Below are 23,452 nucleotides of genomic sequence, written 5' to 3'. Positions count from 1 at the left end.
AAATGTGTAGTTAACTTTAATATAAAGCCTACTCAAAGTTTCTTTTTATTGCTTAATTCATCTTTCCCAAAAAATAAGAGTAGTAATATTGCATGCATAAAAACATAAGTTATCTATATTAAAACATTTATTGGCAAAAATGTCCTTATCAGTCAGTCTCCATGTTATTTTTTGTAAATAATTTGTACAATACACGTATATACAGTATATAAAATCCAAATTAAAAAAAATAAGATGGTATTAAAAGGATATTGTATATTTCCCATGCACAAAATGGTACAACTTAATAATTCATTTAGTAAAGTTCTGTATTGTTTTGAACACTGTAGCACACATCATTCTATTCCTCACTGGCAGTATGTCTCTCTTTATCTTTAGATATCTTTTGACCTGGAAAATATCAAAGAAATACAAATTGTCATACTTTGAATTCAAAACAATAAATGGGAGACCACAACCAATATGAGGGGTTCAAATTTGCTTTAAATAATGAAAGGTCCAGGACCAATTGAAATTTTGAGCAAAAAGTCCTCCATAAGAAACCAATAGTCATGTATAAAGCATCAGTGTAAAGAATAGTAGGTCCTTGATTTTTGTAATATAAAAATGAAAAGTCCTCTCCTAGAAAAGACAAAGGTCCCGTACCCCTTATCCACACTAATTTCATCCCCTGAATATTCTAATATGAAGTTCTTTAAATGCCTTGAGTACACACCCATGGCAAAATATGATTATATTAATATGTCAGCTGATAAGCCATGTCATGATTTGTTTGAGCTGTTCCAATCATACTCCAATGGATTATGCTATATCTGCATGAGTTACACAAGGTCAGAAGGTTTCAACTGTGTCATTGAATAATGCTATAAGAATATAAACTTTCTACAGAAAAATGTACAAATGTGAAATTGAAAGTCATCAAATCATGAAAACATTTAAAAACAAAAGATGATAATTATTTATCAGGACCATTTTCTTAATAAAAATCTGATAGTCATTTAGATCAAGCTTGGTTAAATTGTTTCAGAAAATATCATGTTGCAAAACTTACATGTCCAGTGATGAATAAAACATGTTCATTGTATCTTACATCAGATGTTGAATCATCTCCCATTAAATTGTTTACCAGAAAATTGCTTCATTTTAATGTTGCTTTGGTGTACAACATTTGTGAAATCTATTTACATGCTAAATGTTTAAAAGTTGAACTTATTATGTTTGTTTCATAAGAGGAATGATTTATACACCTTATGAAAATTATCCTCCATTAAGATTTCAGAACCAAATATTAATCTTAAAATATAGCACAGCTTCATACATGTATTGTAAAACCCTTAGCGTATTTCAATAAAATCAATTACATCTATTTGGAGCAGTTGCTTTTCAAATATGATTTGGTGAATTAAAGAAGCCCTGATTATCTCCCCTTAGAGATAGACTGGTGAATTAAAGAAGTCCTGATTATCTCCCCTTAGAGATAGACTGGTGAATTAAAGAAGTCCTGATTATCTTCCCTAAGAGATAGACTGGTGAATTAAAGAAGCCCTGATTATCTCCCCTTAGTGATAGACTGGTGAGTTAAAGAAGCCCTGATTATCTCTCCTTAGAGATAGACTGGTGAATTATAGCAGTCCACATTATCTCCCCTTAGAGCTAGACTTTGGTTATTTTACTTCAGGAACATAATCATATATTGTACTTCAACTGTACCCCATCCAACATGAAGAATAGAAGGACTGTTGCCTAATTAATATATGAATGGAAAGACAAGACACATATATTAATATGAATTCTTATATAATAAGAAAGTATATAAGGGTACTAAATCACCAAGACATAAATAAAATCATGAGCAAATATTAAATATTTCGGGCCCCGGCGCCATAAAACTATTTGAGTAATTTTTTTTTGCTCAGCCTGAGAATTTTCTCAATTTTTTTATTCTCAGCAAAATACACCGCCATAAAAAAGTTCTCAGATATTTTTTTACTCAAAGTTAAGAATATTCTTAAATATTTGAGTATAGCCGAAACCATACTTAAGTATAAAAAAAAATTCTTAAATGTTGCTATTGAGGGTATTTTGATACAAAAAAATACAACTGTTAATAGGGTTTTTGTTAAAATTTTGTTAAAATTTGCATTGAAGAACGTCACTTATCTGCACAAATGAAATTGTACCCGAAAAAAACATACACATCATTACTCAGTCCAACATTTTTTCTTTGGTTAATGTTGTTTTTTCATATATTTTTTTAGGATAAATACTCAATATCAATTTTGTCAAAAACTGTAAAAATTGAGGTTTCAGGCTTTTTCCAGGGTTCATAATTTGTTGATTTATTTAAAATAATTAATCATACTATTGTTAGAACAATAAAAAAAAGTACATATGGTGCTGTGATACTATGAATTTTAGAAAAGATTGAAAGACTTTTTAAATCTAGTGTGAAATAGCTTCACTGCTCATTTGTTGTTGTATGAAATCACCCACATTTTAGTGGGCATCGGCTATTTGAGCGAAAATAATGATGTGATGGGATGCCAGAATCTCAAAATAATTGGAAGCCAACATCCAAATGCTGAGGTATTCAATATAGAATTAAAAGAACTACTTTAGCATCTATCAATGGTGAAAATGCCATTTTAATATTTTTCTTCATTTTCTGTAGACACTTTTCTAAAATATGCTATAAACAGAAATGATAGTGTTTTTTTTTTTTTTTTTTTTTTTTTTTTTAAACAAAACAATCTAACAACTACAAAAGTTATTTAATATAATCATGAGAGCATCCAATAACCAATAAAATCCTTTAGGCTGCATCTGCTATACATAGAAATAAATGAATAAGTATGATTTTTGTAAAATGAGTATGTTGATACTATCAAAAAATGCAATATAGTAGAAATATTCCAAATATGGCCATAACATTTTCTTTGAACATTGAAAAATTTAGTAGCATACAACATAATTTGACCTTTAGAAATCAAAATATGTCTTATCATTCTGTGTGATAGCATATGAGAATTAAAAAATTGTTCGTTGTAGCATACCGAATTTTAAAAGAGATCACAAAAAACCGACCAATTAAACAGCTTCTCATTGTAGATACTCCTACTCTAGTAGAATTATGCATTATATATCCCGCTTGAATATCAGATCTTTATTTGAAATTTCCCAAGATATACGAGGTGATTTACAGAATAGAAAATACCCCCCCCCCCCCCACCAAAATAAAATAAAGAAAAAAATGTGCAAAAAAAAAATTAAAGAAAAAAGACTGAATAATTGGGTGCTAAAATGTATAATTTTTTTTAAATAGAAATTAAGAATACGGTAAAACGAATAAAATATGGAACTGGTCGTAATCGGAATTGGTCAATTGATGTAGGTAAGCGATGCAATTTCTGTACATTCGTAAGCATCAGTATTTTGCTCCATAATCACGATCTTGCATGAGGAGTTAACAAATCTTGACGTATCATTTCGTCCCCTATTGCACTCAAAGTCAACCTTGCATCCTTCTCATGTATTGTGTCAAAAATGATTACACATTACAACACTGATGAAACAGTTCGTGACAGAGGTCAGACCAAGATGACCATTGACAACAAATAGCTCTGCAATAGTAGAAAACAAATTGAAAACAACAAATCAGAAATATGACCAAAAGGACTTTAAAATAATAGCCAATTAAATGAGTTGAAGGTCAACTTTGCCCGATGGAGTTGAAATCTCAGTTTCTTTGAATTTTCAAAATTTATAAATGAACAATTAACGGGAATTAAATAGAATTGCAGAATCAAAAAGTCTCTTTCGCCAGCATGCTTAATACGTCTTCGGTTTCAGATTTGTAAGATCCATAATTCATTGCAATTTAAAACTTCAATTGTTTGGTAAGGGCTATTCAACTCATACTCGAGGACGGATAACATTGTCTATGAATTTTTGGGGGTATTGCATTTTTTGTTCACTACCAATAAATGTTAAATATATTTTAATATTCTCCAAAATAATTGATAAATAGGCAATATTTTATATTTTGTTGGACAGTTGGTCTATCAAGGATAAAATCTAGTTCAGGAGGTTGATTTTTTTCTATTAGTTTTCAGATCTCTCTTAAAAAACTACTTTTTACAAATTACTACAGCTACCTTAATTATATTGCAGTACTGGTACAGCTTTAAAAGCATATTTTAAACTTAGAAAAGATTTGTTATCTCTAAATCCTAGCTTAAAAACTAGTATACATGTTTTTGATCATACTATTAAGCCTATTCTTCTTTATGGAAGTGAAATTTTGAGCTCATTTAATCCCTTTATAGCAAAATATAGATCTGGAAACCAGATAACATTAGATAAAATTTATTCGAATTTAACTTGTGAAAAGCTACACAGTAAATTTTGTAAATCTATTCTGGGTGTGCACAAAAAAAACACAAATTTTGCAGCCTTATCTGAACTTGGTTGATTTCCACTGTACTTTGACTTAGTCAAATCTATTTTGAATTATTAGCTTAGATTAGAAAATTTAGACTCATTTCCTTTATTACAAGATGCATACCAGCATTCAAAAACTTTATTTTCTCAGCATAAATCGTCATGGTATGGCTCTCTCCAACAAATTTTAAAAACTCTTCCTGGGTTTACAAACCTAAATGATGGGGAAAATATTTAAAAAAAATACCAGCAGGAAAATATTGAAAGAGACGTGCATAAAAATTTGGAAGGATCAACTGACCAAGAATTCAGAAGGGAAGCTCCACATTTATATAAAATTTAAGAATAATTATGGTTTTGAAAAATATCTAAATATCAAGTCCAATTTTGAACTTAGGAGATCATTAACAAAATTTAGGGTGTCATCTCACCATTTGCAGATTGAAATAGGACGATACCAGGGTACTCCTCCACACCTTAGACTATGACAGCAGTGTAACTCTGGTGATATTGAAGGTGAAGTTCATTTTCTCTTTTATAGCACAAAATATATTGAAGACAGACACCATTTATATCACATTATTTCGGAATCATGTCACAATTTCATTAACTTAAATTCCCAAGAGAAATTGCTATGGCTGCTGTCTTGTGAGAACTCAACTGTATTAAAAGAGTTGTGTATATTCCTGGTTAAACACTGCAAATAGCAGATTTATATGACATGTTTCGCATAATTAGCAATTGTTGTTATTTAAAAAAAAAAATATTTGTTAATTGACCGGATTCAGTTTCTCTATTTATTTTGTTCATCTGCTTCTGACATGGGGAGGATTGCTGTTATTGCCTATTGCAATCAACAGTATATCCTAGAACACCGTCCCTTGGTGTCTCCTGCAGATGAGTAAATTTCCATCTTTATAGATAATAATTTAAGTTTGTTCAAATTTTATTATTAATATTTTTTAATTTTTTTTTTATTTGTGCACTGCTGGACACAGAAATAATAATGGTAATAAGGAAGGAAGGAAAAAAACAAAATACTCAAGAGTACTTTTAATGTATTTTTGTAATTATTAATGCTATTTTCATTTGTCTATTATAATATCTGTCACGTTATGTACTGTACAATGTCTCATGTTTGTTGCTTGTACTATCATAATTGTTAATTGTAAATGCCCTATGGGACACTGATTTGAATAATAAAATATTTGATATTTGATTTGATTTGGTACCTCATATCTTCAAACCAAATACATGTAATGTCACCCTATCTACTGATTATTATCTCAGATATCCAAATTATTACAAAGAAAGTAAAATACTTTCCCCCTGTTTGGTTTTAAACAGATATTAGTCAAAATTGTGTGCAGTACAGTGACAGATTCGGGGGAGGGGAAACCCGGGAAAGGGGGATGGTTTGTATTACAGGGTAGTGTCGTCATACATATGTCTTTGATACAGAAAAAAGTTATCATGTCAAAATCATGATACAGAAATTTCTTCCATATGCACGATTAGAAAACAAGAATCATTTACAGAATAAACATTTCTAATACTGGATAGAGAAAAATGGCCAATAGAATTACAGAATATGGAAAAATAGAACACGCTCCCCCACTCCCCCTTTTCCCTTATCAAGACCCTCATAAATCATTGTGACGGATAGTTTTGTTTGTTCTATTTTACTGTTTTTATTTTCGAAAAAAAATATTTGTACAAGGTGTTGTGAATAAATGTAATGGACAATACCGGTATATGCCATGCCTTCTCACCCAACGTCGTACTTTCATTTTCTCTTCCTGTGCAATATATTAAACTCATTATGAGGAGCAATTTTTATTACAACTTGCATAATTGTTAAATCATATTCAATTCTGTATCAAATTTATATTAATTTTAAAAGTTACATATCTTGAATATTAAAAACAGATTAAAATTATTTACTGGCATTCATATTAATATAAAAATATCCGGTTTGTTGGGTTTTTTTTTTTTGTTATGTTTTGTTTTTTTGTTTATTTGTAGATCTGAGAAAAAAGCAGCTCTGTTTCACTTTAATAAACAATTGGCTTAAAATTGTCACATGGTGTCTTCTTAGTCGTCTGAATACATAATGTATGTCATTGATCCGTAATATGTTTATTTGGCATACCATACTCGATAGAAGTGCGGACGTGAAAGAAAGCACTCTTCACGTAAACGTCAAGGAAGGTTACATGAGGGTGGTAAAGGGTTATTTTCGTGCAACGTGTTTTGCCATTTTGATTGCACGTGCAGCCGTGAAAAAAGTTCGTTATTCACCGTGTTTCATGAAAAGATCAACGTGCAAGAAAATTTTGATTGTTTGTTCATCGTGATATGGCAATTTTATTTCGCGTTCTTCCATACAGATACCCCCTCCCCCCACCCCACCCTTTTACACCCCTCTTACATTCCAAGGAGATTACATTTCGAAGATTTCACCATTTATAAAACATAATCATTAATACGTGTATCTTAAGACAAAACTTGTATGAGAAATATAAAAAGTAATATATATTTATAACAAGCTACGGGTTAATAACTCAAATATTTCAAGATCTTCTCCAGTGTGACTTTTTGTCAGGACTGTGACTTTCTGTCCATGTATTTACCGATGCTTACAAAATGCTACTTGTCATTTTATCTATCATTGATTCTTTTTATGTTTTACAGTGTTGCTAAAGAGATAAAACCTGCATTTTTGTGAAGTTAGGTACACTTTTTAGTTTTCAAACATCTATTTTACCGCTTACATCACTGAGAAAAAAATTCTCAGCTGAGAAAAAAAAATCTCAGCTAAGAATATTCTCAAAGTTGAGAATTTTTTTTATGGCAGAGAAAAAAGTTCTTATTCATTGCTGAGTAATATAATGCATTCTGAGAATATTTTTTTACTCAGAAAATAAGAGTTTTATGGCTCCGGGGCTGGATAACTAATATCCTTTATCAGTAAGATGTCAAATGATTCATATCTTGCGTGTGTTAGTGGAACTTAAATAACAATTTTGATCGTCATACAAATTATCAAGAATCAAAAAGTTGGTTAATTTGTTCAATATTGATGTTTGGGGGGAGGAATAAATTCTTTCAAATTGTATGAGTCCTGTTCCCAAGTTAAGAATCATTTGATATCTTACTGATGAAAGATATTAGTTTTCCTAAATATTTTACATTTGTTCATAATTTTACTATTTTTTGGCGTTTTTGTACCCTTTCAGACTTGCTTATTGTACATCATATTTTGTAGTTTACTGTATCATATTTATACGATTGATCACAGATTTGATTTTATACTGTAAAGTTAGAAACAAATGCATTCATTATTGCAAATCATTGACTATTTGTAAAAATGCAAAATCTAATTAATATGATTGCACAAATTTGGTTGGGGAAAATCACAACTGAAACTATGAATGTGAGTCTTGAAATTTGTACAACTACTTAATTTGTACACAAAGAAAAGATAGTAGTATTGCATGCATAAAAATATAAGTTATCTATATTAAAAACATTTACTGGCAAAAGACTAGAAAATGTCCACCAAACTCTAAGATTTTCTTTGACATCTGTGCAACTACATCTCACAAAGAGAGTCCATTAACTTTCCAATATCTAAGAATGTTTGCACCAGAAGTTTTCTGTCTTCTTTCCTTAGAATATTGTATTCTTCGCTGTATGTTACAAATGCTTCTTTTTGATGCAAATGTCCACTACATAAATTGTCATAATACCCATCATCTGCTTTAAAAGCAGTAAATGTCACCTGAAAAAATAAAATTTGCTTTTATTATATGTATTTTTAATAAAAAGACTTCCTATTTATTGTCACCCGCACACATATTCTATATTTTTAAAAGGTCAATCCTCCAGCATTATAAAACTTGTCTGAGATATTGCGGATATTAACTTATTGTTTAAGTTTTATAAAAATCTGACAAGAATTGTACCTGTGAGAGTGCTAATGAAGCCATTTTCCATAAATTTAATATTTCCAAGGGGCATAACCTCTTTTAATAAAATGCTCCGCTGGGCGCAGCTTAATATGACCGCAGAGGTCGAACCCTGAACAGTACAGGCAAGTATGGACACAACATTCAAGCTTGATACAGCTCTGAATTTAGATTGTGATTAAATATTTGACACAGCATAAGTTTCTGACACAGAATGAATGTGGTCTAAGAACTTGATTTTTTTTAATTTACCTATTTTGGTCCAATATCCAAAATCTAAATACATGGTTAGATTCAGCATATCAAATAATCCAAAGAATTCTATTTTTGATGAAATCAAACAAAGCTTAATTTTGGACCCTTTTGACCTCAATGTGGACCAATTTGATAATCGGGCCCAAAAATCAAAATACATGGTTAGATTCAGCATATCAAAGAACCCCATATATTCAATTTTTGTTGAAATCAAACAAAGTTTAATTTTGGACCAACTTAAAAACTGGGCCCATAATCAAAAATCTAAACACATGTTTAGATTCAGCATATCAAAGAACCCCAAGAATTCAATTTTTGTTAAAATCAAACTAAGTTTAATTTTGGACCCTTTGGACCTTAATGTAGACCAATTTTAATAACGGGACCCAAAATTAAAAATCTAAATACACGGTTAGATTTGGCATATCATAGAACCCCAATAATTCAATTTTGGATGAAATAAAACAAGGTATAATTTTGGACCCTTTTGACCTCAATATGAACCAATTTGATAGCGGGGCCCACAAATAAAAAATCTAAATACATGGTTAGATTCCGCATTTCAAAGAACCCCATATATTCAATTTTTGTTGAAATCAAACAAAGTTTGATTTTGGACCCCAATTTGGACCAACTTGAAAACTGGGCCGGAAATCAAAAATCTAAATACATGTTTAGATTCAGCATATCAAAGAACCCCATATATTCATTTTTTGTTAAAATCAAACTGAATTTAATTTTGGACCCTTTGGACCTTAATGTAGACCAATTTGAAAACTGGACCCAAAATTAAAAATCTAAATACACGGTTAGATTTGGCATATCAAAGAACCCCAACAATTCAATTTTTGATGAAATAAAACAAAGTTTAATTTTGGACCCTTTTGACCTCAATATGAACCAATTTGATAGCGGGGCCCACAAATAAAAAATCTAAATACATGGTTAGATTCAGCATATATATCAAAGAACCCCATATATTCAATTTTTGTTGAAATCAAACAAAGTTTAATTTTGGACCCCAATTTGGACCAACTTGAAAACTGGACTGGAAATCAAAAAACTAAATACATGTTTAGATTCAGCATATTAAAGAACCCCATATATTCAATTTTTGTTAAAATCAAACTAAGTTTAATTTTGGACCCTTTGGACCTTAATGTAGACCAATTTGAAAATTAGACCCAAAATTAAAAATCTAAATACATGGTCAGATTTGGCATAACAAATAAATAAATGTGGTCAAAGATTTTACATATCTAATGCGCAATACTGTGCAATTAAAGAAAACTTCTTGAAATTTTTCAATATTTGAAATTTGAAAAAAAAAAAATATTTGAAGAATAATATATCTTTTAATTTCTGAAATCTGAAATGAGAAAAAATTGACCCCCACAATTTCTTTTTACGCCCCCCCCCCCCCCCCCCCCACCCCCTCCTTTTTCCCCAAAAAAATTCTTTGCCTCAAGATATGGTCATAATCTCAATTCAAATTTTCAATGGAATTTGCAACCATAATTACCCATTTTAATTTACCATAGTGCTAACTTAATCTATTTATAATAGAATTTAAAATATGGTGTCAAATCTTTCATATGGATTTTTTTGTAAAAAAAAAAAGATGCAACATTTGCAGATATTTTTACTGGTCTTCCTTTATAAATATGCATTTCTTTACACATAATTTAAAAGCAGTGTAAGGGAAGTAATCAAAACGTTGTATGTGGATAACCTCCCTTACATTGTTTTAAATTGTCTTAATTGTTCATTAACCATTACTTTATACATAATTTAAAAGCAGTGTAAGGGAGGTAATTCAAATGATGTATTTGATTTATCTCCCTTACACTGCTTTAAATTATGTTTTGTACTAAAGTATTTGTCCATATAAAATTGCTTGTTTTTTGCCCCTTTTTGGCCCCTAATTCCTAAAATTTTGAGGCAATTACCCCCAAAATCCATATTTGATATGGAACCTTGTGGTACAATGTCAGAGAGATCCATACACTAACACACAAGTTATGTCTGGAAGTTACAAAATGCTTATTTTTGGCCCCTAATTCCTTAACTGTTGGTACCATAACCCCCAAAATCAATCCCAACCTTCCTTTTGTGGTATTGAACCTTATGGTTAAATTTCATAGAGATCCATTCACTTAAACTAAAGTAAGAGTGCGAAAACCAATGTGTCTTCGAACGACGACGACAACATCGATGCCAACGTCATACCAATATATGATCGCAAAATTTTTTGCGGTCGTATAAAAAAAGTTTATCGACCACCTTTATATAACTTGTCTGAGATATTGCTGATATTAACCTATAGTATCAGTTTTATAAAAAATCTGACAAGAATTGTACTTGTGAGAGCAGTAACAAGACCAGATGGACAGAGGGACACATGGGCAGATCATGGTTCCCACAATGCATTACATGGTGGACAAAATTGTATGTAAAATGCCACCTTCTGAGACTACCTAATCATCACTTTCAGAGTTCTGTGACTTTATTGTAATTAGGAAGAATCAGAGATGCGGAAATCAACTATAAATGACAACGTCCTGGCAAAAAAACAAAAACAATGAAATTGCAAAAAAGTTAACTCAACACCACATACATGTAGAAAACTGAAGACTGAGAGACATTCACCCCACCAAATAAACCAAAACAGGGGTAATCCAAGGTGCTCTGGAAGGGTTACTTACTTTTGTTCCTTGTATAATGAAACCAAACATTCCATTCTTTCCAAACGCAGAATATGGTAGTGTACACAGGAACTGTCCACAATGTTGACCTTTGAGGTCCGATCCAATATGTGGAGCATTAGATCCTTTTGGCATATTTGTTAAATTTCTTGTGTGGTCACTGCCTTCATCTTGGCTGCATCCCTTAACCTGAAATACAAACCAGTATTAATCATGGGTTTGAAAAATATAATAAACCATCAACTAGAGAACCAAGTCTGACTTATCTTAAAGTAAAAAAAGTGGCCCATTGATTTCAGAGATGAGTTCTGAATATATTTATCTTCCATGAGAGAGGTAATGGGGGTACCTTCATGACGAAGAACGGTAAAAATTCTTGCCAAATGACGTTAATGGTGATTTTTTGTGCATGACGTAAAAATGTACACTTTCCTTAAGGCGATAAAAAAATTGGCTCACGCTAAATTTTTTTCCATAAATGACGGTAATGATTACGATAATTATTTGAGACCTCTGACGAATCACTATAAGGTTATTTTGACGAATCCTGGTAAAATTTTAACCAATTAGACACTAACGGTAGCCAAAAATGACCATTTGACGCCTGACAGTAAAGGGCATTCCTACCCTCTTTCATAGCTAGATTATTACAAAAACCTAGTGTAACTCCAACCATGAAAACCCTAGATACCAAACAGATCAAGTAATGGAGGTCACAGTTTTGTGATGTTAACTTCATTTCAACCTAATAGACAACAAAACATATTGGTTATTTTACCCCTATAACAGCACAAATCTTGTCATCACCAGTTGTTGTAGGATGGCATATAATTGCATCAGGTTTGGCAACAAAATCTTTTTCATTAATTTTCATTAAGTAATTTTCAACACTTGGACTGCTCCTAAAAAACATAAATAAAAGTATGTTTTCTTTGCCAATTTTAATGATCATAAATAATAAGGTCAAACAAAAAAACAACATCTTTAGAGTTTCCTCTTTCATAAAATTATAGTACAGTCGAACCTCGTTGTGTCGAAGTCGAAGGGACCGGACCAAAGTATTCGACACATCCGAGGTTCGACTCATCCGAGGTCGTGTATGTCGTCATAATTTTGGAATGCATGAAATACGGTATGATTTGTGTAAACTAGATACAATGAACAGTGTGCCTTTTTTCGATACGACACATTATGATTGTGTATTAAATCTCCATTTTTGGTCCTTCATAATAATTAAACACACAAGTATAGATACAAATCATGTACAAATAAAATCAATAGTATACACAAATATTTACAAAGGTCAGTCATTATAAATTATGAAATCACTCGCGGAACGAATTAAGTTATGAACGGTGTCTGATGAGCCATAGGTCGTCTGCTTTACATTAAATTATCATGAATTTATCATAATTTTTATTTACTGTAATTAATGAGTTTTAAATCTAATGATTCATTTAAACTCGGCTTGGGTCATTTAAATCGTTTTGTTTTTATCTGATGTGAAAAAGTTTAACACACTAACATTCCGCTTGAACGATCAACCAAGGGTGTTAATTACTGGTCACCATAAACATGTCATTTTTAATTGTTATACAAACAATTATGTTTACTCAGCTTTAATCTCTTTTGAAAATGATTAGGTTACATAAGAAATACATCAGATTTGAATTTTTATCATTAGATCTGCATCTTTTGAAAATTCTTACTTTCGAACTTCGAGTCATCGGGTTCAATTTACATGAATTTTACATCGACGGGACTATAAAATTTACTAGACTTAACCAAGTATTCGAATCAACCGAGTTCGACTCATCAGAGGTAATTATGCATTGATCAAACGGGAATTTTACCGGGACCGAGAAATTACTTCGACTCATTCGAGTATCAACACAACCAAGTTCGACTGTACATGTATGTCATATATGTACAATTGAACGTAAGGATTTGTTTTCCAATTAAATCATGAGTGTATTCAGATATCTGCAATTTTCCCTATAGATTAACTAGTACCACATGCACTAGTACCATAATAAATACATGTACATTGACCATGTATGATATTAACCTGAAAATATTAAAATTTACTTGTACAAGCTTCAGAAAAAGGAAGAAAAATGTGGCTTTTCTGTTCAATGCAAGTAGGAATAAATATTGTTTTTTTTTTTCAGATAAGGTATACAAATATTGTATTTATCATGTGTTTATCCTGCAATTAAACCTTTTTGCTGCTTGGTTTTTATCTGGTCTGATTTTCATAGAAATCAACAAGGCTTAAGGGAGCTACCATTTGATTTTTATGGGGGGGCTAGGATGTGAAAAATTTTGTCCTGGATTTTTTTTAGTTGTAATCTCTGTCCTGCCTTTTTATTTTTCACTCTGTTCGGTCCTGCCTTTTTTTTTTTATTAGTTTATCCTGACTTTATTTACATAAATTGTCATCCTGCCTTTTTTTTTTGCCTAGTTGCTCATCCTGCCTTTTTTTTTTACTCAAAACTCCTGTCTTGCCTTTTTTTTCAAATTTCATCCTAGCCCCCTCATAAAAATCAAATGGTAGCTCCCTAAATATGTTAAATGCAGACCGCAAATAGGACCCAAAAATGAACAGTGACGTAAACACAACATGTAATTCTATTTGGTGAGAGATTTTTTTCTCTGTTAGATGTCTCAATGTGACTTTCAGATGAAAATCAGCAATTAAAGTGCTGTTCTTTCGCATGGGGTTTAGTTTAAAGTGAATTTTTGCACAATTATATGCAAACTCTTTTGGATGTAAATCTGTTGTTATAATAGTTGCATATATCTTTCCTAAAATAGACTTCAAAGACCATTTTAATTTTTTTTTAAATTACAAAAGACTAACTTTAATTTGGGCTTTGTTTTTTGAATTACAAAAAAGTTCAGGACCTCCCTCTCATTACATTCAAATGACATTGATGCTTTCTAAGGGGCATTTGACTTTGTTAAAAAGGGTTTTTCATTCAATTCATTAAAAGGGTTCATGAGGGATAAAAGCTCATTAAAGATTCCAGGCTTATAATTTTTCACACCAGATATACTTTTCATCTACGAAAGACATATCAGTGATGCTCAAAAGAAAAGCAAACAAAGCAAATACAAAGATAAGAGCATTGATCATGAGGACCCAAGACTTCTGAACGGTTTTGTCTAATATACATCAGTGTACATGTACATGTATCTATAGTAATCTATTCCTGTCAAAGGAAAATCCTTAGTATTTCGACTAATTTAACTAATTTAACATCTTGTAAACTGTTAAATCATAAATATGACCGATGGCCATATCAAAGAGGAAATTTCGTATCTTTAAAGAAGATTTAACCCTTGCAAGATTAAATATGCATTATACATGTGCAATGATGTATACACATAACAAATAAAATTGTACTTACACAATATTTAAGCCAAATGTTCTAGCAAAAGTGACAAAGAGTTCTTGAAACATTCCTTCTGACAATTCTTGTGATTTGTTTCCTTTTGATCTTCTGTGCATGTATAAAAGCTGCCACACAAATGTCTTCAGACTTGCTGATAGTTCTCTACAAATTCTACAAAATAGCCAACATAAATTATATATATATATATATATCTAGTGGGTACATTGTACATTATAATTATGTTAGTAAACAAGATATGGATCAACAAACATGACACACATAAACTACATGCTTGACATATTCAAGTTTTAAAAATGAACATGTGGTTCATGTAAATAAATATGTATACGTTTAAACCCGCTGCATTTGTTTGCACCTGTCCTAAGTCAGGAGTCTGATGTTCAGTAGTTGTCGTTTGTTGATGTGGTTCATAAGTGTTTCTCGTTTCTCATTTTTTATATAGATTAGACCGTTGGTTTTCCCGTTTGAATGGTTTTACACTAGTAATTTTTTGGGGCCCTTTATAGCTTACTGTTCGGTGTGAGCCAAGGCTCCGTGTTGAAGACCGTACTGTGACCTATAATGTTTTACTTTTATAAATTTTGACTTGGATGGAGGGTTGTCTCATTGGCACTCATACCACATCTTCTTATATCTATATACAAAGTTTAGCACATGCACAATAGTCATGATAAGTATGAGTGAATACTTTTTTTACAACATGTACAACATGTACATAATTGAGATACAAAATTTGAGCTTTCCTGATATATTTTTTTTTTAAAGTAAATCCAGAAAAATGCTTAATGTACTTTATTTTCATCTACTACATGTACTAGCAGTGGGTTTAAAACATTTATTGCTGGTGGACTTTTAGTTTCTGTTGGAAGCTTAATTACTGACATGAATTTTAACATGCTTTTCTAAAAATCCCCATTGATAAACAAGAAATCATGGCAATTAAGTCATGCAAAATTGACCTTGTGTTTACAACAATGCATGATATATATGATATATTGTTGATGTGGTTCATAAGTGTTTTTCGTTTCTCGTTTTTTATATACATGTAAATTAGACCGTTGGTTTTCCGGTTTGAATGGTCTTACACTAGTCATTTTTGGGGCCCTTTATAGCTTGCTGCTCGGTGTGAACCAAAGCTCTGTGTTGAAGACCGTACTTTGACCTATAATGGTTTACTTTTACAAATTGTGACTTGGATGGAGAGTTGTCTCATTGGCACTCAAACCACATCTTGTTATATCTATGATATTGTATGAATTTGGCTATTGGATATATATTCTATTAATGTCCCTATTGATACATACATGTTTTTGTACATTGTAATAGGCATACACATGTAACTCAGAATGTTTCTACATGTACATGTATGTATTTATTCATCCATTTCAAATGTTTAGGACTTTAGTGTTCCTGATAAATCAAGGAAAATACTTCAGATACCAAAAATATATACACATGATATATTTACATAAATTTGTATATATCAGACTGGGGTACCCTTTGTAGTACAGTCAGGGGTACTACTTGTACAAGTAATCTTTATTTACTTGAAGAAGTAAAAAAAATATACTTATATAAGTTAATTATAATGTTTGAATAATCTCCCCTTAATTTTCTCAAAAATTCACTTGTATAAGTAAAATTTTTTTACTATCCCACAAAAATTCTCAAAACATGCCTTTAATGATTTTTCCCAGGTTAGCTCATAATTTTTTATTAGAGTTCAATGTTTCATCTCATTAATTCAACAAAGAAACTGATTGAGCAAAGATCTTAAGTATTTGCGCAAGGCCTTCAAAAATTGCTTCTTGGGGGCTTGTAAATGAGCAGTGTTCTGAAGATAACAGACAAATGAGATTTTCATTGTCCATGAAATTACACTTAAATGATTAGTTAAGACATCTGCAAAGGACAGACAATTTAAAATTCTATTAGAGCAAAGAAGTCCTAAGAATTCAAGAAAAGAAGATAGGATGACTTTTTCTCTTATATACATGTAAGTAAAAAAATCTGAATGTCTAAGGGACATAATTAAGCCAATTTTTTTTTTACCTATACAAGTAATTAAAATACACTTGTATAAGTATCCTACAAATTTACTTATATAAGTTTATTAATATTTACTTCTTCAGGTAAATGAAAATTACTTGTACAAGTAGTACTCCTGACTGTAGTATGGAACCTTGTAGTACAATTTTAGAGAGATCCATATGCTTAAAGACAAGTTATTGTCTGGAAAGAAGAAAAATGCTTGTTATTGGTCCCTTTTTTGCCCTTAATTCCTGCATGGTTGGGGCAATTAACCCCAAACTCAATCCCAGCCTTCCCTTTGTGATATGTAACCTTGTGGTAAAATGTCAGAGAGATCCATACACTTACACACAAGTTATTGTCCGAAAACTACAAAAATGCTTGTTTTTGGCCCCTCATTCCTAAACTGTTGGTACCATAACCCCCAAAATCAATCCCAATCTTCCTTTTGTGGTATTGAACCTTCTTGTAAAACTTGATAGAGATCCATTCACTTAAACTAAAGTTATTGTCTGGAAACCAAATGTGTCTTTGGACGACGAAGACAACATCATAGCATTATACGAACCCCAAAAAGTTTTTGTGGTCATATAAAAATCTGCAAATACTGTTGATTCAAATTAAATTTTCTATAACTAAATTCCATACATTCATCTCAGCATGGTCAACTTGATGCAATGCAAGCAATTATAACAGTAATTGATTTGGTTTCACTTGAAAGTTTTCTGTCAAAGGTAGATAGTTCACTTTAAAAAAAAACTGGCCACCAAAATTTTAGTCAAGTTTGCTTAAGGATGTATTCTTCTGACGTTTCAGTCTCGTTGAAATCTCGTTCTGGAATTATTTCCAAAACATGTGATACAAGTTGAAATTATCAATGAATTTTAAAAATGTTATAATCAAACTTAACTCTGTGAAAAAATTGTGTATTTACAATAAGTAGTTTTTGAGTAATAAATTTTTCAAATGTTATTACCAATCAAGTCAGTCTTTTTAGCCCAAATTTTGAGAAAATGGGTGAGGGGTGCAAGAAATGACTTTACCAGAAACAAGTTCATCACATGTCACTTTTTTCTTTTCAAATTTCTTAGATATGTATTTTTTCAATCATTTATAACAAAGAAGTGTTATAATAACAAGCAAATAATATGCATTTTGTTCTTAAAACAGAGAAAAATCCCAAATTTACAAAATTGACATCATGGTAAATTTGACACAAAAAAGCATCAAAATATGATAAAACTTACTTATATTAACACCTACCTATAGTTTTTTTAAGTTAAATTTATTCAGATTGGTCTACTTCATCTTTAGTGAAAGTATGAAAAAAATATATTGATTGTGGAACTATGATTTTTTTCACAATAATAGCCCAAAAATGGATAAAAATTGATGAAAAATGGGAAAATCATAAAAATTGGGACTTTCAATGGGCCGTGGCAAAAAAAGAAGTGCACCACCATATGATTTTTTCTTCACCAATTATTTTTTTACAGTCATATAAACCCAAAAATCAGGTTAAGAAAAAAAGTTTAATTCTAGAAATTTTGGCTCCTCAGAGGTGTAAATTCTTAAACTAGAGTTTCCATTATAAACATATATTAAAAATTTCTAAATATATCCAATGCAGATATGTGTCAGGCCAAGGCCATGATTGGGTTTTGAGCACTTGTTAGCATTTCAAACCCGTTCATTTTCTCGACCCAAATCATAATTGCTTTTCATCTAATACTTTTACATAAAAGTACGAGGGTAGGAATGCCTTTTCCAGCAGGCGTCACACAGCCCTTTTCTGAAATGTTTCATGAAAATAAAACTATTGACAGCAACAAATAACTGGTTCCGTACTCGAGCCTGATTCATGTGTGGCACAGTGCGCTTGACTCTTTATTATCGCAATCACATACTAAAATATTCTAACTTTCGTTTTAAACAAGAATGTGTCCATAGTACACGGATGCCCCACTCCCACTATCATTTTCTATGTTCAGTGGACCGTGTAATTGGGGTCAAAAATCTAATGTGGCATTGAAATTAGAAAGGGAACATGTACATGTGTAGTCAGAGCTCAGACATAAATAAGTCTAAATCTGCTTTTGACTCAGAGAGGTCTCAGTTTGTAGGCTTCAAGATTTGTCTACCTTTAATTTAAGTCAAATTAAGACTTCAATAAGTCAATTAGTGTTAAGCAGGAAATATTTGACCTGAATTAAAAAGTTGCATATATTGACTCCTACAAGTCAATAAGTTACCAAAATTGGTCAACTTCAAGACCCAAGCATATTTATAAAAAGGTCAAGCATCTACATGAAATTATGACAACATTGAAAGACAATGCTTTGTCTTCTAAAGAAAATATGCATGAGAGCCTAAAAAACTGGAGATAATGTTTATTTACTTTACAATGCAACCTTCTATAACCACACAAAATGAGGAAAATAATCTTATGTTAAGTAAAAATGTTCAATTAGATAATTAAATATAGATAGCTCAGGTCCTTGTGAACTCTCTGAGTGAGTGAGTGAGACAGGTTTATGATGTCATAGGTGGTGCACTTTGGCCACCAATTAAAATTAAGTCTTTTCATAAACATAAATAGACCTAAACAAGTCTGTCATTTTCTGACTTAAATAAGTCTGAAAATGAAAACACAATTTTATAATAAATACATTTTTTGACTTCTGTAAGTCAAAAACCAAAAACGACTTGTTATGTCTGAGCTCTGACTGTGCTAAGTTTCAAGTTGATTGGACTTCAACTTCATCAAAAACTACCTTGAACAAAAACTTTAACCAAAAACTTTAACCTGAAGCGGGATAGACAGACGAACAGACGAACAGACGAACAAACAGACGCACACACCATAAAACATAATGCCCATAAATGGAACATAAGAACACATGCTGTTGAAAACTGGAATATGATTTGATTGCCTTAAAGACCTGAACACAGACGGAACAACTAAATCCATGTATTTTTTCAAGCATCATTGATTTGAAGTCTTACTCTCCACGTACAGTCAGGTACTACTTGTACAAGTAATCTTTATTTACTTGAAGAAGTAAATAAAATATACTTATATAAGTTAATTATAATGTTTGAATAATCTCCCCTTAATTTTCTCAAAAATTTACTAGTATAAGTAATTTTTTTTTACAATCCCACAAAAATTCTCAAGTTTTGACTTGTAAAAACATGCCTTTAACAATTTTTTCTCAGCTCATAATTTTTCTTAGCTCATAATTTTTTATTAGAGTTCAATGTTTCATCTCATTGATTCAACAAAGAAACTGATTGCGCAAAGATCTTAAGTATTTGTGCATGGCCTTCAAAAATTGCCCCTTGGGGGCTTGTAAATGAGCAGTGTTCTGAAGATAACAGACAAATAAGATTTTCATTGTCCATGAAATTACACTTAGTATATGTAATGAATGATAATCCCTTTCTTCATGAATAAGTACGAGCGTTAGCGAGTACTTATCATGAAGTAAGGGATTATCATTCTCTTACAAACTTAGAATATTGTAAAGTGCTCAAGGCTCAAATGATCTATTCAAGAATTAGTTTCATTGTCAGTGCAATGTTTTTAATTGATGCATGACTTCCTTTTTCGGCATGTCATTTATGGATTAGTTTTAGTGATGTGAGGACTTTCTTATCATTTGGGAAATATTTTTAAAAAAAAATGCGTTATAGATATTAGGTGACACAACAGTAGAAAGAAATGGTAGGAATTGTATGTTTCCTGATTGTAAGTATGAATGTAAATCATGTAATATTTTAGTGAGGAATTCTCTTTTTTTTATTTACAGTTTATATCAATTAATACATTTGAGTTACAACTAAATTTTATTTCACAGCCAATAATTTGATCCGGCTTTTTACATCAAATACTGTTTCATTATGTCAGGGAAATGTTCAAAAATAATGCCCTTAAAAGGTTTTAACATGTTCAAAATTAAATTCCTGGTTTTTTTTTATCGGAATACATGTATTGGTAATAACTATTCTCCCCAATCGCTGATCAAGTAAGCAAAGTTTTGGAAAGCTAACGATTTAGGTTATTTTTTATCTGAAAGATTTTTTCCTTTTTTTTTTTGCATTGCTTTGGATGTTTGGTATTGTTTAATTTTATAGTAATTTGAAGTTATTAATTTTTTCATAATAAAATTCACGGTACCAATTTTACTGCACCAGTAAACTTCAACTTATTTTGAGATTTTTGTTTGTTTCACAATTCAATTTTTAGTCAGTTTCAATCACTGTGTGATAAATCCTTTCAATCTGATAAATGTGCTTCGGGGCAGTTGTAACTCATTTATAGAAACTCTTTGTTTTGAACTGAAAATAGACCCAAATAATAGGATAATATCTTACTAAGAACATGATTTACATTCATTCTCCACAATTAAGAGGCACCCAATTCTACAATTTCATTGGTCGAGAGTACTTTGCTATATTCTAAAATGATTAGTAAAGACCTCTGCAAAGGACAGACAATTAAAAATTCTAATCATATAAGAGCAAAGAAGTCCAAAGAATTCAAGAAAAGAAGATAGGATGACTTTTTTACTTGTATAAGTAAAAAAAATCTGAATGTCGAAGGGACATAACTAAGCCCAATTTTGTTTTACCTATACAAGTAAATAAAATACACTTGTATAAGTATCCTACAAATTTACTTATATAAGTATATTAATATTTACTTCTTCAGGTAAATAAAAATTACTTGTACAAGTAGTACTCCTGACTGACGTAGATACTTGACTTTAACACAAGATGGATTTTATGAATAAATGACAATTCTGTTTATCATATACATGTAGCACATTATTTTGAAACTTTCAGATGCACAATTAAATTTCCCATTTGTGCACATGCTCAGATACGTAACCAACTTGATTAACCCAAATAATCCATTTTTTTTTTCCAATTATTCCAATTATTACAACAATCAGTGAGAATTATTATTATGACCTATTAATGCTCCAAAACAAGCCATCAACTTTTAATTATTTCCATGTGTTTTCATGAATTTCGAGAATTTATACAAATAGTCAAGTATCTACGTCATGACAGCCTTTCCCCTTGTACTCTCATATTTGACAATTTGGTGCTTGATACATGTAGACACTCAGGATCATTGCATGCAGTGCTAGCAATGATTTGCTTAAACAAGTTTATAAATTTAGATATTAGTTAACATGGTTAAAACAAATATAAATATAGAACAATTCAAGTACACCTTCTAGGGTGCACTCAACTTTAGTGACTCAGCATGAGGTTTTTTTGATTTTATAGGTTGCATGTTTAGGACTTTCTGTAAGCAATAAACACTAGCACATCATAGAAAAACAAGTGAGTAATCTATGTTTAAAATTTTATAACAAAAATCTCTGTTTTAAAGTCTGTAGATTTTCTACAAAAATCTTGGTTTTATTTGCAACAAAATTCCTTTTTTCTATTAAATACAATGGCAATGAAGCAATAAATAATAATGCTTTGCACGAAGTTTCCCCAAGGTTGGTATATTTACAAAATGACCCAACTCTATTATTCATTATCTTTGCTGTTTTGATACAGTTGCAGTTTGAAAATTTCGTAATTCACATGGCTACAGAAGGGGTCATAAACATGATATACCTTAAGCATGTTAAGGTTTATCCCTTTTCAGAATTTGTGGCCCTTAAGTGATTAACCTTTTCACATTGTGTGCCTGTACCGAGTGATTTTTTTTATTTGGTCACTCAGAAAATCATTTTGGACTCAGAATCCCACAAGAGATAAGTGGTTATGTTAACACACACACCATGCACACTGTACACACTGTTTACAAGCCCAGACATCAATCAATATTTCATGAAATTTTTCTTTGATGATGACTTCATAACCATGATAACACAATGTGCAACAGAAATTCGATAACTTCGGGGAAAAAACCTAATATGTATATTTGTATAACCTTTCTCTTGCAAAGCGTTGACATCTATCAGATTTTGCTACAAAGTTATCTATCCAATTTGATTTCTCAATTTGCTTTAATTTCATGATGTCACTTATAGAAATATCGTCTATGTGATAACAGTCAATGTCAAAAACATCCAGAACTGCATGTTCAAAACAATCTTTTTTCTCTTCATCTTCTTCGCTTCGAAACCAAAACAGATTTACAACTTCAGAACGGATTGTCTCTTCAACATGTTCAATAAAGTGTAAAACACCCTTTGAGAAAACTTTGTTTATAGATTCTGGTGCACACGTGTCAAATTTTATTCCAATATTTGGTAGTACCATATCTGTCCATTCTGAAGTGTTTGTCCTTATCGTGTCAAAGACACTGGAACTCTCTGTGTCTGCCAGGCTGGACATAATTTTCGGGACCAAAAGCTACATGGGAATAAAAGTAATGGGGAATGAAATCAATATAATGCATGTATGTTTTATTTATCCCTCCAGTAAGTAGGAGAACCACATATTTTATGATGTAAAAAAGAAAAATTTAACAAAACTCCCCGGTCACCATTATTATACCAACAAGACATTACATGGCAAGGTTCCGGTGCAAAAAGTAGTTGGCAGCAGTAGCTGGACACACGGACACAATGATAAATTATAAATATTGAATATAATA

The 23,452-nt window shown here is 31.1% G+C and overlaps 1 protein-coding gene across 3 annotated transcripts; it reads right to left on the bottom strand.

The window, feature by feature from the left end:
• LOC127720472 (uncharacterized) lies at nucleotides 1–23,219 on the bottom strand. Of its 3 annotated transcripts, none has more exons than XR_007990809.1 (6): nucleotides 22,784–23,219; nucleotides 14,785–14,940; nucleotides 12,150–12,273; nucleotides 11,372–11,560; nucleotides 7,978–8,224; nucleotides 1–390 (listed from the first exon to the last, which is right to left on the bottom strand). XR_007990809.1 is itself a non-coding variant. In XM_052227054.1 (5 exons), the coding sequence occupies exons 1-5, from the start codon at nucleotides 23,188–23,190 to the stop codon at nucleotides 8,036–8,038; spliced, it is 1,065 nt and encodes a 354-aa protein (XP_052083014.1). In that variant the 5' UTR covers nucleotides 23,191–23,219; the 3' UTR covers nucleotides 7,973–8,035. The 3 variants fall into 3 exon arrangements, 1 of the variants encoding a protein (XP_052083014.1); XR_007990811.1 differs by having other exon boundaries at nucleotides 23,113–23,203; XM_052227054.1 differs by lacking the exon at nucleotides 1–390 and having other exon boundaries at nucleotides 7,973–8,224.
• Between the last annotated feature and the right edge of the window lie 233 nt (nucleotides 23,220–23,452).

The sequence above is a fragment of the Mytilus californianus genome, unplaced genomic scaffold (assembly GCF_021869535.1).
Source record: "Mytilus californianus isolate M0D057914Y unplaced genomic scaffold, xbMytCali1.0.p SCAF_11, whole genome shotgun sequence".
Taxonomy (NCBI): Eukaryota; Metazoa; Mollusca; class Bivalvia; order Mytilida; family Mytilidae; genus Mytilus; species Mytilus californianus.
Note: the sequence above shows the minus strand (reverse complement) of the source record. Positions and strands in the feature narration are given on the sequence as shown.

Coding starts and splice junctions, on each gene's coding strand:
- LOC127720472 (XM_052227054.1), bottom strand. CDS start 23,190: ATGTCCAGCCTGGCAGACACAGAGAGTTCCAGTGTCTTTGACACGATA. Junction 12,274..14,784: donor ACATTTGGCTTAAATATTGT/GTAAGTACAATT, acceptor TATGTTTTTTAG/GAGCAGTCCAAGTGTTGAAA. Junction 8,225..11,371: donor TCATTATACAAGGAACAAAA/GTAAGTAACCCT, acceptor TTATTTTTTCAG/GTGACATTTACTGCTTTTAA.